The 15,454-nt window shown below is 39.6% G+C and overlaps 1 protein-coding gene across 5 annotated transcripts in view; it reads left to right on the top strand.

The window, feature by feature from the left end:
* The window catches only part of GRXCR1 (glutaredoxin and cysteine rich domain containing 1), a 327,600-nt gene that overhangs the window by 310,545 nt on the left and 1,601 nt on the right, over positions 1-15,454 (top strand). For 4 of the 5 annotated variants that reach the window (XM_059162433.1, XM_059162460.1, XM_059162451.1 and 1 more), the window contains one exon: positions 6,777-6,842. The exons of the other annotated variant lie outside the window; for it this stretch is intronic. In XM_059162433.1, coding sequence (XP_059018416.1) covers positions 6,777-6,842 — 66 coding nt within the window. The remainder of the gene's footprint in view (positions 1-6,776; positions 6,843-15,454) is intronic. 5 annotated transcript variants of the gene reach the window in all.

The raw sequence follows: 15,454 nt of genomic DNA, 5'->3' as shown, positions 1-15,454 counted from the left end.
ATGATATGGCTTTATTATAAAAATATCAAAATTGGCTCCCATGAGAAATTGTTCTTTGTAGCTACACTGAAAAAAAAAAAAAAAGTGGCTGGGCATTAATTACCCAAAACCTAAATCACTGTCTTTGGCAGGCATTTTTTAAAACCCCAAAGTCTGTATTATATAATTACACACAACAAGTCCAGTAGTTTACAGTCGATTTTGCAGTTTCTTCTTCCTGCCAGGGACACAGGAAGACCGTGCTCTTTAGAATGAGATTCTCTATGGAGGTTTTACTGTGTTTTATAAGACACTGGAGGGATACCGCTACACCTGCTTTGAACATTTTCCAGGCCTAAGTGTTTGGTGTAGAACTCCAGGGTCTCAGTGGAGTTTGCTCATGTCCTGGAGATGATCCAGAGCTGATTCCTGAAGTAAATTCTGCCGTTGTCAGCAGGGCTCAGGTGGCCTGTCTCCAGGGTTGATGTAACCTCCCGTTCTGGTGGGCATGCAGCCCCAGAAACAAAACATTTATTGAGAGCATCCTTTGGCAGTCGCCGTGCTAGGTGCTGGTTGAGCTCCTTGAATGCCAGCCCTGCCATCTGCTCTCCTGATTACACAGCAGAAAGATCCTTTAGCAACTGACACTAGGCAGTCCTAGCCTCCCTATCTTCCTCAGACGGTAGCCTCCAGGGGTTGGCTCTTCGCTTCCCATCAAGTGCCCGGCTGAAAGAAGCAGTGGTTAGGGGAAAGCATTTGTACCGTGTTCATTCCTCTCACTCCTTGAGGGGTCTGGCATTCTATCATCAACCCAAATCAGCTTTCCCATTTACCTTCACCAACGTGCATTTTGATCTATGTCTTTGCTTTTCTGTCCTTTTTAAATCAGCCGTCATGATAAGAAACAGCCATTCGGAATTTAATGCTGTATTTACTACAAAATGGCTGACGACATCCATGTGGAAAATACTTAGTGAGTGTCTCTGGTGCCCCACACAAAGCACTGGGTCCCTGAAGAAGTCGCAGCCCTTGTCATCACTGCTGGGCTCACTGTGCAGTGGGACATAATGTGGTCTGAGAACCCAGAGGAAGGAATACTGATTTTTGTCTGGGAAAATCAAAGAAGCTTCATGGATAGGGTAACATCGCAATGGGTTTGGAAGGACGTCGAGAAGTTTTCCAGGACAGTGTGGGAAGGACAGAAGAAATGTTGGACAAAGGTACAGAACACATGTATTGGCATATTATCTCATGGAAGGACCTGGTATGTCCAGGAGAAGGAGAGAGATTCAGAGTATCATGAGTATATGGTATTAAAGGACAGGGTTGGGAGGGCTGGGACCACCAGATCTTAGAGGTTTTTTCAACCATGCAGAGTAGTTTGGGTTTCAGCCCCATCACCAGAAGATACTCCAGCAAGCAATGTAAGGTGTTCAGTAGAACAGGGAGAAATAGATGGCAAGAGGTAGTTAAGCAAAAGGCAAAAGGAGTCTTTTGCTTGAAGCCAGCAAGAAGGATGAAAACTTGCCCTGTTTGAGTCAGGAGCCATTGTCTGTGCTGGCATTTATTTGGAAACTGTTTTTATGGTTAATGAAAAAGCAGGGATATTATTTATTATAGTAACCAGATCATCTAAAGTATTATAGTAAGGCATTGAGTTGTTTGGTGACTATGCTAAGAAAAACTTTGTTTCAACCCAGGAGCTGGCTTAGAATTAAATTAAAGGCTCAATCCTAGCTATCATTTTGGAATGTGTTTAGACAATTCTCATGTCCTAAATTTTAATTCAAATTTTATTTTATTATATCATTGTGTGGATCTTTTATTGTGGGCAACCTTCTTAGCAAGATGAAGTGGTCTGTGAATAAATGTAAATAGAAAACAAAACAAAATAATATATAATATATAAGCATAACACAATATGCTCATACATATGTGTGTGTGTGTGTGTGTGTGTGTGTGTGTGTGTGTATCTTAAAAGTTGTGTTTGGTTTTGGTTAATGAGAACATTTTTTTAGTTCTTCTGGACATCTCAGAAATAGGTCAGTGGTTTCCAAACATGGTTGTTCAATGTGGACTTGCAGAGCCTGGATATCAGCATGGAAATATATCACCCCGGAGACAGCTAAAATCTATATGTGTGATTTAAATTAATTCTTCAGAAAAAATACTTGTTTGTATTTGTTTATTTTGGTTTTTGGTGATGATGTTTGGAAACCCTTGATCTACAACTCTTCACAGAGATCTGGAAGAGTATGAATCCAAGCTGGCTTACACCGACTTTATCTTCTCCTGGGCTTATTGGTAAAATGGATGGCTTACCCTGTGGCCTGGTATCTTCCCTCTGTTTCTTCCAGGGCACCAATCCAAAATACTATGTGGAATCTGATAGCATGTTTCATGGAACATGGTTTTTCTTATTTTGGATCAAAGGAAATGGTGACCACTGAAAGTCATGTACATATGATAATTGGTTGCCTTATTGCCCTAATTAATTTCCTTCCTTCCTTTCATCTATGTGCTCAATTACCTATTCTTTTTCATAAAGATAACAACTTAATCATTACTTTACAGAGTTTTCCCTAATCTTGTTGATTAGGTTAATTACACATTTTTATATATACTTTTACAACATCTTGTACTGACATCTCTTTTGTGGGTATTTATGACAGTTATAAACTTACATTTTTTGTGTGATCTTTTGTTCATTATCTGTCACCTCCAAAAGATTTTAGGTTACACAGGAACAGGGAGCCTTTTTGTTTGTTTATTGTTTAGATCTCTAACTCTTAGCACAGTGCCTAACCCACCATGGAGGCTCCAAATTGTGTCAAATGTGGAGATAAGTGAGTGAACACGAGTATGAGTGAGTATGGTGGCACACTTTTGCAAATTCATGGATCAAAAATGGTGGGTGAGAGTTTGGCAGTCCTAATCAGCAAGGGGCTGATATCTTTTCTCAACTTGTTCTTGTTCCTTGAACGTGTGAGTCTCTTTTTGGTGACTTATATGAGAAACGATTATGGAGACTGTCTTATTTTAGTGTGAGGAACTTGTTACATGTAAAATAAAGTGGTTTCTTCACTTGTCATAGCTCACTGCTCAGAATTTTAAGGTGGGAAGAATTTGAGAATAGAGCTAATTTCGTGTATTGAAGTTGATAATGAGCTAACTTTTTTTTCCTGGAATATGCAGTGTTTTTGAAATAACCAAATAAGGCATGAATGACACTGACATAAGAACGGAACTGGGATGTTTCTTAGGTTCTCCAGCACATTTAAATGGATTGTTTAAAGTCATTGCTGTGAAAGCTTGCACTCGCTTGATATTCTTGGGCACCTTGTCAACAGCGAATCCCAATTATAGACCATCATGTTCCTCAGACTAGGATTTATCTCTAGCATTTCTTCAACTAATAAATTCTGTCACTGGCCAGGCATCATGGAAAGAGTACAGGCTTAGAGGCAGGGGGACCTGAATTCAAGATCTGGCCAGGCTTTGTGTTAATGAACTAAAAGGTACTGGCCATGTTCTTTATTTTCTTCAAGCTTTACTTTCTTTATTCAAAAAAATGAGATAATAATGCTTACTTTGCCCTGATGATGAAAAGAGCCAGCGTCTCTAAAGCACCCAGCACCTTCCTGTGGTCATTAATTTCAAGATTGTATTAATTTTCAGAAAAAAAATTCTGAATCAATTGGAACAATACATTAGAAATATTCCCATTGGTGTCCTGGAAGTCCTGGTAATCTATGCCAAGGAACAGAAAGACTAGTTAATTGCTACTTTCCACTTGCGTGGAACTGAATGGTAGACTTACATTTTAAAAGCTAACCAACTCACACGTGATACTCTTTGCCAAATATCAGCCGGGGGAAAGAGTGTTCCTTAAGAGTGTCAGCACTTACCAAAATACACTCTCTTTTTTGGACACAAAAGTGATTTTATAAACCAAGTAATAATTAGAATGTTTTTGATGGAAAACTGCAGGGAATGAGACCTTTGGAACAGCAAAATGCAGTGCAGAACCCCGTAGGTGGAGAGAGAGCCTGAGAAATGTTCAAAGCCTCAGGATGGGAGGAATCTCATTTTTTCCCGAGACTTGCCAGCGAAGCTTAGATCCCCATCCTGCTGCTGCTTCGGAGCAGAGAGGATGGCGACTTTGTTGTCCTGCCTTGTAAAAGCTTGCACTTAGGTTCATCAAGGACAGGGTCAGGAGGAGGTTGGGGACACAGGACCCAGCAGGGAGGCAGGGGATTTTGACTACCATTTCTGCTCAGTACTTGGCAAAAGAGCAGAGCGCTCATTCCGAGGAAAAGATCTGAGGGCCAGCCAGGTGGACTTGTGGGCGGATGCCATGTTGAGTAGCAGCCGTGGAGAGAGGGACAGAGTACTCAGCTCCCCGGTCTTAGGTACAGAGCAGAATTTTTCCCACCTTCAGCACTTAGTATATCGGCTATGCACCAGACCCCAGGTGTGTCTTGAAGAGCAGTGACTATCATGCATTTAGCTATATCGCTTAATGTGAGCAAAGATATTTCTATTGAAACGCAGAATCTGCTCTTGTATTATTGATGGTGCTGGAATTATTTGGCTGAGGAAGGGCAAATTTCATGTATTGATGGGTAATGAGAATGCCTATGCATTGTATTCTAAACAACTAAGGCTCCGCTGACGGCTGAGATAAGAAAAGGGCTGGAAAGCAGATGCGTGATAGCTTCTCTGGTACATTCATTTTGTCTGGGGTCATTGTGGTGCATGTGCTTTCATTGAAGAAAAATGAGTCATATATTCTCCTTGCTGAATTCGTTCATGGACCAGATTCCCCAGGAGCTTTTTCCATTTTAGCGCGGAGCTGACTCCTTTAAAGAAATAGAATGCAGCCAAAGTAAAATAGTGCCAGTTATTGCTATGATTTAGAATTCCATGTTTCGTTCCATGCTTTTGTTACCTTGGTTGCCACTGTAGCTCTGTCTGTCTGTACTCCTGGCCAAGCCACCCCCAATGGAAACAAAATAACCTGACCTACATACATTCTCTGTAGCCCTGGGTATTCATTCATAGTACTTTTTCATATATCAAGTTGACATTTCTGATGGTGATTCAGATGACATGAATTTTATAAGATAAACTGAAGTAAAATAAAACCCAGAACTCAAGGCTCCTCTACACCAGTATGAAAATTGCCTACACTGTCTTAGAAACCCCCCTTCAGCTTCAGGGTCCGGATCAAACGCCGCTAACCTCAGAATGCCCTCTCTGCCCTCAATAAGCAGATCCTTTCCCCCATGTTGGGGTTTCCTCACTGACCTTCTCCGCGCTGTCCACTTGACACTTTTCTTTTCCATTCTACATTGTGGCTGGCTTTGTTGGGTGTTTGCATAAAAACCTATTGTAACCTTCTTATGAACAAAGAGCTTTAAAGAATTTTTTAAGTGAGTCTTTGTGTTTTCTGCCCTGCCCAGCATGGATTGAATCCAAGAACTACTTACTGTGTGATGCTATTTTTCCTGCTCTTGTTGATTAATCAAAAATTGTTTCAACCTCTCTTCTGTGCCAGCAATTGTTACTCTGTGCCAGAGAGATGTGGTGAACAAGGCATACATGGTCTCTGGCCTTTGATCAGAAGTAATTCTTCCTTCTCTATGCCTCTACTTTGGGAAATTGAGTAGGAGAATGTAAGAGGCCGGACAGGAAAGGAGAAAAGAATAAACACTGTGAGTTTGTTGGAACGCGCAAGCGTTGCCCCTGTTCTCGTTTTCATGGTCAAGTTTGGGACTGGCTCAGGTTTGCATTCAGATTTCTCCTGCTCTGAATCCTTTCTGGAGTTCCATATGGCACAGTTTCCTTCTATGTTGCAGGCTGAGTCCTCTGGTATTTCTCAGTCCCTGGGACTTTGGAGCCAGGCCTCTGGGAATGGACCTCTCAGAACCCAACTGAGGGTTGGGGTTAGGGCCTAGGAGCATGGAAGGTCCGACCAGCTGGCTTTGTGGTGACCTTCCCCAAGGGCCGCGTTGAGGGCATGGGTTGGGGTGAGTGTCAGGCTCAGGATTTGTGTCAAGGGGGCTGTTGAAAGTGTCGGTTCTCTGGGATTGGCTCAGGTTTGCTCTGAATCGTTTCTGGAGTCCCAAATGGCACGGTGTCCTTCTGGGTGGAATGAGTCCCCTGCTTGTGCTCAAATTCCCATTCTGAATGCTTTCTGCCTGGTCCTGGAATTGTTGCTTAATCTCACCGAGGCTCACTTTGTGCTCTCAGTAGAGTCTACCACTTCCAATCAGGGGGTGTTGGATGCCTGGTTCATAATGTGTGCTTAATTAGTGTCAGTGTTATTAATTTCATTATTACTATTAGCTGCTGCTCTCTTTACACGGGTGGCTATAAGGGTTATGTCAGCACTGATGGGAATAGGGTGGAGACAGCCCCAGCTGGGGATTTGCTCAATGGTCTCCTTTCCCAGGTGGCACAGCGGCCTTCAGGCTCTCTGAACAACTCCGAGGGTGTGCCGGAACCTTCCATATGTGGACCTAATCTGACAGTTGTGGGCTTCCTGGCTCTCACCTCCTGCTGGCAGTCTTCCTTTGGCTTCCACTAAACCTTAACAAATGGGAGAATATGTGAAGGGAAGAAGAAATTTACTCCCCAATTTGGCCTCCTGGTTGTAAGTTTACTTAGACCTGAAGGGAAGAATGGTGTTCAATATCTGGTGGGTTAAACTCTCTCCTGGCTAGAACTTTGTTTCCTCCAATACTAACAAAATGGATTTTCTCCCCCCCCCCCCAACCCTTTCTTGTTAATAGGGTGCTGAGAAAATTTTGTCAATGAATGAATCAGGAGAACTGCAAGACCTCTTAACCAAAATTGAGGTAATTGTGCTTTTAGCAACTTATTTTTAGTAATCAAAATGTTAAACACATTCTGATTGTAACTGAGATTTCCTAATTAAATTCTTCTCTCCATGTTCTTTCAAATATGAACAGGATACGTGTGGCAGTTTTAATTTGATATCACCTGCTATTAGATTTGCTCCTGATGGGGTGACTTTGGTGTTAGCTTCTACCAACCTCATACTATTAGCTGGGAATTCCAGTTAGTGCTATTAGAGCCTAATTCATCATAATAGAGTTGTTGATGAAGTGTTTCAGAATCAGGCAATTGTTTTGAAGCACATTTACAATTTCCATTTAAATTATTTTTTCCATGGACCAGCTTATCATTTCTAAAGATTACAGGAGAATGGTTTCTCCAAAAGTACACACTTTAATTTTGTTCTAATTCTAATGATTATAGCATCAGAACAGTGATTGGTTCAAATATATTATGTATTAAATCAAAATATATAATGTATCAAAAGAGGAAGCTCTCTGTTGCACTATTTTATCAGCCTGTTTCTATCGTTAGGAAAGTCATACATTTTCTTGCCCAAACTGGGACACTTTGAGAATGAAAAGGTTCTACTAATAATTGTTCTGGGCCAGCACACATAAACCAGGACATTCCCAGGTGAACTGGGCAATATGGCCACCCAGTATCTATATGCTAGTACTGGCTCTTCTTGCTTTAGTTTCCTTTACTGACCTCATGTCTGATTCTCTATCATTTTTTTGTATTTCACCTGAAAGAGAGAACTATGTGTGGCTTCTTCCTACCATTCCTTTGGCAAGCTGTCTAGTCTGACTAGAATGCTCTTGGCCCAACTCCTCATTTCCCTCCACCATCTTCAAGACCCACATAGAGTATTGCTTCTTCCCCCAAATCATACCTGGTCTCTCTCACCTAGGAATTCCTATAACCCTCTTTTTGTTGGATGCTTATCAATTTTTTTTTCTTTTTGCTTTTGTATTACTTTTCTATGGCTATTTGGCTCATGTCCCAGATGAACTATGTGTTCCTTGGTTTTAGGAATCATGCCTTTTTCATACTGTGATCTTCCCTGAAGGACAAGCACAATGAGGGCAGGTACTTCATATTCTGCCACTTTTCTCAGCTTGAAAATCTGTATGGATGGATTTTTTTTTTCCTTTTGTCCCTATACTCGACTCCAACCCTTTGAAACCATTAATTTGGCATACCTTTTTATTTAAATGATTTAACTTGGTTAAGGTATGTTATTTTCTGTGTACATTTTTTATTTATGTAACACTTATGTACTGTACCAACTGTATTGCAAATTATTTTTACTAGGTGCTATGTTTTTAAGGATCATCTATGTTACTGTATGAACATATAATCCATTTCTTCTAACTACTCCAGGGTGGAAATATTTTATATCTGCATTATCCAAAGTAGGAGCCACAGGCTATATATGGCTACTGAGCACTTTATAGCCACTATTATAGTGAATAACATGGCTAGTGTGACTGAGAAACTGAAACTTTAATTTTATTTAATTTTACTTATTTAAAATTAAACTTAAATAGCTGCATGTGGCCAGTGGCTCTGTTTTGGACAGTGCCACTCCATGGTGACACCCACTATTTTTTGCATACCTACTCTTCCATTGATGGATACCTAGATGTCCTTCAACATCCTTCTCAGACAGTGAACATAGCCTTGAACATATTCCCTTAAGAACTTCTCTGGGAGTAGAAATTGCTTAAGTGTACACTTAATTTTCCAAGTAGCTGTGTCTCTGAAATGGTTCACTTTGGAGTTAGTCCCTCTTGTAGAGAAAGAAGTTTAGTGTGTTGCCACATTATTTTATTTGTTTCTGCATTTTTTATTGTTTTACATTGTTCTCTAATGTACTGTTCGCTAATTTTTGCTAGGGTAATAAGTGTAAATATATATTGCCTTACTGTTCTAATTTATATTTTCCTGATTACCACTGAGTTTAGGTATCTCATTTATTCTTGTTAGAGTTTGGATTTCTTGTGTGAATTGTGTATTCTTACATCTTACATCATAAAAGTTTTTTGTTTGCTTGTTTTGGTTGGTTTTCAGAAGCTCCTTCTGTATTCTAAATATTAATTTTTTGGGACGCCTGGGTGGCTCAGTTGGTTGGACGACTGCCTTCGGCTCAGGTCATGATCCCGGAGTCCCGGGATCGAGTCCCGCATCAGGCTCCCAGCTCCACGGGAGTCTGCTTCTCCCTCTGACCTTCTCCTCGCTCATGCTCTCTCTCACTGTCTCTCTCTCAAATAAATAAATAAAAAATCTTATAAAAAAATATTAATTTTTTGTTCATTTTAGTCATTCCCAATATTTCCTTTCCTTTTTCCAGTTTTTTTCATGATGTCCTTCATCCAATAGAAATCCTCTGATAGAATCAAATTATTCTTCCTCATAATGAAGTAAACTTTCATTTTAAGGTCACAAAGGTATTATTCTGTATCTCTTTCCATTAACTTTTTAATGTCTCACATCTAGGTCTTCATTCATATGAAATGCCTTTTATTTTCTTTTTCTTTCTTTCTTTTTTTTTTTTTTTTTTTTTTTTGTGAATAAAATGATAGAAGTTTTTGAAGTGAAGATACAGAAAGAGTTCTCAGGAGTGAGAGGGGTCCTGTCAGGGTTGCCCTTCATTTTCTTACTTATAATGAAATAGCTTCCCCAAATCACCTACTAAATAATCTACCATTTTTTTATTGCTTTTTTGTGCCAGTTTTATACCATAGTAAATCCTCATGTACATTCGGGTCTTGGTTTGAGCTCTCTAGTCAGTTCCATTGTCAGTTCTCATTGTACCAATATCATACTGTTTTTATTTCTGTCATTTAATAGCATCTTTTAGAGCATATAGGCTAAATCTCTCTCATTACTGTTTTTGAAGATTGATGATTGGCCTAGCTGCTCATGAACTTTTGTTTTTTGTGTCTATAATCCCTTAATTCAGATTGGTTAACACCCTCATGCTGTATATATAACCTTTCTCTCTCAACTCAAAGAATTTTAGAAAGAAGCTTTTGTCCTCTTCACTAAGTCTGTCTCCATTCTACAGATAACATAAATAAGGTGCAAATGTTTAAGATGTTTACTGATGTTGAAAAGAATTGTATGGTACTGGCTTATGCTGTTGTAGTTGCTGTAAAGTGTTATAACTCTGTTGGGTTGCTTTTCCTGTATGGCAAAACTGGTAGAGAAATTGTGACCATCCAAGAAAGCCCTAAACTCTGCCAGTGAAAGAGGCTAGGGCTTAAGGCACACTAACCTAGGTAAAGATACCTTCAAGAGAGACAATTGGAAGAGCCAAGAAGAGTGGCTAGGGATGCAGGATTCTGGTCTAAACCAATCTCATTCTTCAAGTTGACTTTTGGCCGTGGTAGGAATTAAATATTCATGAGGTTGGAAACTTTGGAGACTTAGCTATGTAGCAAGTAATATTCTTGATGTTTTACATGTATTAAGTCATCAAAACCTCACAACAGTTCTACATGTTGGGTTCTATTATTGTCCCCATTTTATTGACAAGGAAATGGAGGCACAGAAGATTAGATCACTTGCTAAAGACCTTACACATAGTGTTTGAGTCATGATTCCAGTCACCTTGACTCCAAAGCCCATGGTCTTCAGCATGAATCTATGCTTCCATGATTCTCAAATTAAGTGGCATATAGTTGTCTGCGAAATCTGATCATATGAGGTAGGACCTAAGGCTCAAGTAGACAGAGCATTACATCCAGGGAGCAGGATAGATTTTAACATTAGGCTCTGAAACTAGGGGTGGGGCATCCTGAAAGATAGGTAAATTGGTCTTAATTTTAGAGAGAAACCAGGCAAATTTTGCCAGGTTCTAGTTTGCTGTAACTTGGTACTACATGGTAGATGATGCCTGTCTTGGTCCTCATAATTCAGGTCCTAGTTTTCAGTAGTTATTCCAAATGATGGTGAGCAAAGAGGCAGAGCAGTTGCAGTTAGACCATTAAAAATGCAGTCAACAAATAATTTAAAATTTCCTGGTTGAAGAATCTTAGCATACATTCAGCCCAAGTGAAAACGGCTCTGGGAAGCTGAGTGAGCCTGATTCATTCATTGATGAAGATTGTCAGTGGACTTACACATGAGGAGCTGGTCAAAGCCAGCAGAAGCTGCTGGAATATAGCAATAGCTGGTATGGGTACTTGTGCTCAGTGGAGCTAGGTGCACCAGTGGGACTTCTGTTCCTGAGATGAAATTTGCAGGGGATTCTCCCAGTATGAGAGTATGAGCCCCATGGGGACACAGTATGAGCAGTATGTGGACACAAGATCCTTGTCTACTTTGTTCTGTTCTTTTCTTCTAGTGCCTAGAACAGGGATTGGCAAATAATAGACAATAAATACTTGTTGAGTGAAAAGATGAATAAATCCTCTTTCATCTAAGGTTTCTTTTTTGAGAAGGCAAAGCCGTTAACTGATGAAAAAGGAGAGAAAAATTATTATTTTATGTAGGATAATGCTTGGGTGAGAAGGATGAAATGAAAACACCATTTGAGTGAAATTTTTTATTTATGCATTTATGTATTTCTTTATATGAATAAACAAGCTGAAGATTAGAAGCAAAGAAGTATTTCAGGCTCCCCTAAACAATAACCATGATGAATGGCTGATCCTGCTGGTGTCCACACAGAGAAAGCCAGGGGAGCCTTGAGATGTATTAGCAAACACCTGGTTATGGCAGATACTGAATTAAAGATTGCAGATGGTAGAGAAGCTCCAAGTACGCTTTTGCCTTGCTATTTTTTTTTAAAGATATGAACAAACATTCTTGTCATTTCTAATGAGATTGCCAATATAGTGTCCATTGCCTGTACTTTTTTCTTGTAAAATCTTGACTTTCCCCTGAGGGCCGGTGACTACTTATTGTTCATGAAAAACAGGGGTAAGATTTTCAGCTACAGATGGAGGATGCTATGGCTATTTTTACGGGGCATTGGAGCTGTCAGAAAGTGTTCTAACTCTCCCTGGAGAAGCATTGCTCTGGATGATTGCCCGTCCCTCTGGGGGTGCCCATGGCTTGGTCATAGACCACAGCAGCAGAACACCACCTACTCACCTGGAAAATCAGGCCATGTACTCTGCCTGCCTCTATCTGATATCTGAACATCTTTTTAAGTATGTTTGTGGCAGTCCATCACCATGGGTTCAAGAAACAGACTCATATGTTTAACTTACACATTTAGGATCATGAGCTACAAATTTCCTCTGTGTCTGGATTTTGTTCAGTGGCTTCTTTCTCAAGTCTGCAAAGGAGGATGCTGGAAACACTGATTATCAGGAAAGATTGTGTCTATTATCAGCCTGATCAGACAGAGAGGTGTTTAGCAGCTACTTAGCAAGCATTTACTGAATTTTGTTGAATATAGTTTAAAACAAAATGCACAGACAGAGGTAAATTGTCCAGAGAGGACTATATGCCAAGTGTGCACTCTTTGAGGATTTCTTATGTGGATAAATTCACTTCATAGACAATCTGGTTGATGAGGCTAATGGTTTCAGGAACTCAGATAAATTACTTCCTCTTTGTTGGAATACTTAAAAAAAGTCTTTCCAGCTCTATTAGAATAGGAATGGGCAATCTGAGGTTAAAAATAATAAGTACATTCATTTCCTAATTTCAAGGAAGACATTGAAAGCCTTTGATGTTTCTGTATTAGATAAGGGGAAAATCTCTTTATGTTTCTGAATTTGAGTTTGTGCTACAAAGGAAATCTATTTGACAACCATTGATGACCTCCACCCTTTTCTCCTTGTGTCCTTGGTCCTTTGTTGAAACTCTGGAGTTCTTCTGTGCTTCAATTCAGATGATTGCAGTATGGAGTAGACTTATTCAAAGACCTAAGGGTGGGGTTGAGAGCTACTCTGAAGTGAACAGGAAAGTGTCTGGCTCACTGCTTTATCCCCACCGCCTCGTACAGTGCCTGGCAAGTAGACACTTAGTATTTGTGGAATGAAGGAATACATGAATGTGTCTTACCTACTGAGTGTCTATTTTTTTAAAGTCTCTCACCAAGTATATGTGAACAGAAATAGGTAAAATGGGGGAATGACTTCTCCCCCCTTTCTTTTTGAATTCCACCCCAAAAGGACATGTCTTTACCCAAACCACTATTCAAAGGAGGGTCATTCTGTAGACTCAGTCCTCCTTGTGGTATTCTCACCCAGGTCTACATAGTTTCTCACTTTGCTGGGCTACAGGGCATGGAAGAGCTAATTGCTTCAAGTTCAATGTTGCTGCAGTAAACTTCTTCATTGAAAGTGGAAGTCTGCTTTGTTGCTAAGAATAATGACTATTGCTACCTTCGGTTCTCCCTTCTTCCTCCTTTCTAGATTCTACATTTGGGTTGTTTCCATTGTCCCTGTTTAGGGGACTTTTCCAGCTCTTTCAACATCTGTCCTGAGGGCAGAACCATCTCCTTAGCTGCATCTAATATATCGAATCCAAGCCAGTTCTTTTTCTTTGTTGAGACTCTTTTAAGTTGGAACCAAAGTCTAACGAAAGTATAACATTATAACAAAAGTGCTCTCTGAAGGAGACAGCTAGAAATGACTGAATTATTTATTTTTATTGGAAGAACAAATGGAGTTGATTGTGCTGGGTGGCTTAACCGGAATGAGATTCCTGGAGGCTAATGGAGCCTTGTGAACTCCAGACCTACTCCCCCACCCCACTTCTGTTTCGGTCACAGCACGTATCATTTTAATTCTTTTTGGTTTGAGGATCCCATGTAATACATTATTGGAGACAAGCATGGATGTAAATAAAGGTTAAAAACTACTCTTAAAGAGGAAAGACTGTGGGATTTGCTCCTTTTTGGTTGTTTTCATTTAAATTTCAGTTAGTTAGCATACTGTATAATATTAGCTTCAGGCATACAATAGAGTGATTCAACACTTCCATACAACACCTGATGCTCATCACAAGTGCACTCCTTAATCCCTATCCTGTATTAATCCATCGTCCCCCTGCCTCCCCTCTGATAACTATGTTTGTTCTCTATAGTTATGAGTCTGTTTCTTGGTTTGCCTCTCTTTCTCTTTTTTTCCTCAATGATCATTTGTTTTGTTTCTTAAATTCCACATATGAGTCAAATCATATGGTTTTTGTCTTTCTCTGACTTACTTTGCTTAGCCTAATACTCTCTGGCTCCATCCACATCATTGGGAATGGCAAGATTTCATTCTTTTGGATGGTTGAGTAATATTCTAATGCATATATCTTCCACATCTTCTTTATCCATTCAAGTATCAAGGGGCATTTGGGCTGTTTCCATAGTTTGGCAGTATTTGAAAGATACCTATACAAACATTTATTTGTACTCTATCTGAAATTCAAATTAACTGGGCATCTTATCTTTTTAGTTGCAAAATTTGATAACCCTATTCTGCTTGGAACCAGACCTAGTTGTAATCTAGCACGAATAGGTGAAGTCCCAGATTCAGGGGCCCTGCAGGTCCTTTCTCTAGAACCTAGGCCAGCCCAACATTTGTTCTGACCAGTCAGGGCTCTTGCTGTACAAGTCATTATGTATTTTTAATATAAACTTCTAGCATAGCTCTAATGAATGTCAAGGGCCTATCTTCATCATATTCTTTCTAAAATTCACGAAGAACACCATTATTTACTAATTCTCTTATAATTTGCTTTTTTTCTAACTTTTTATTTTATTTTATTTTTAAAATTTTTTATTTTTTTAATTTCTTTTCAGTGTATCAGAATTCATTGTTTATGCACCATACCCAGTACTCCATGCAACACATGCCCTCCTTAATACCCACCACCAGGCTCACCCAACCCCCCACCTCCCTCCCCTCCAAAACCCTCAGTTTGCTTCTCAGAGTCCATAGTCTCTCATGTTTCGTCTCCCACTCCAGTTTCCCTCAACTCCCTTCTCCTTGCCTCCCTTCATTTCCTATCACTAGGTTTGCTTTTACTCGAAGTTGTTGGATTTTTTTCTAAAGACTTTTTAATATTATGTACAATTATTGATTCACTATACCATGTTTTGGTAAATTCTTGCACAGAGGAGTAACAAAAACCTACCTAGAAAATAATCAGATTGCTGTACACCCTTAATCTAACTTTTTGGGAGCAGTTTTGAGTCTATAATCTTGATAAAGTTCCTTGTTTGCTTCATTCAGCTTGCCAGCCACTACTTTCCATCAAAGTAATTCTGTGCCACTAAAAATGAGAAATTGCATGGATTTTGCCATCTTGATCTAATAGCTAAGTCAAACTGTGACTGCAAGTGAACTTTGCCATATAGAGAAAATGTATATCTGAAAAAGAATCTGGGAACATACAGATTTTCAGGCAATCATGCCCTTCATGTTTGTTCTCCAAAGTGCATTCCTTAAGGTATTAATTGTGAGAGAATTACAGTTGTTTCCTGGGAAAAGGGTTATCGTAGCTGTATGAGCTGGGGAAATGGTGGATTAAACCTAGTTAATGGGTTCCTTTCATTTGGGGACTTAGTATGTGCAGTTGTGAATCTCCAGAGAATAGCCATATGTATGTGTTTATAAAATATGTTTGTCTGAGTGTGTTTCTCTGTGTGTAT

This window comes from Mustela lutreola, chromosome 1, assembly GCF_030435805.1.
Source record: "Mustela lutreola isolate mMusLut2 chromosome 1, mMusLut2.pri, whole genome shotgun sequence".
Taxonomy (NCBI): Eukaryota; Metazoa; Chordata; class Mammalia; order Carnivora; family Mustelidae; genus Mustela; species Mustela lutreola.
This window is presented reverse-complemented; position numbering and strand designations above follow the sequence as displayed.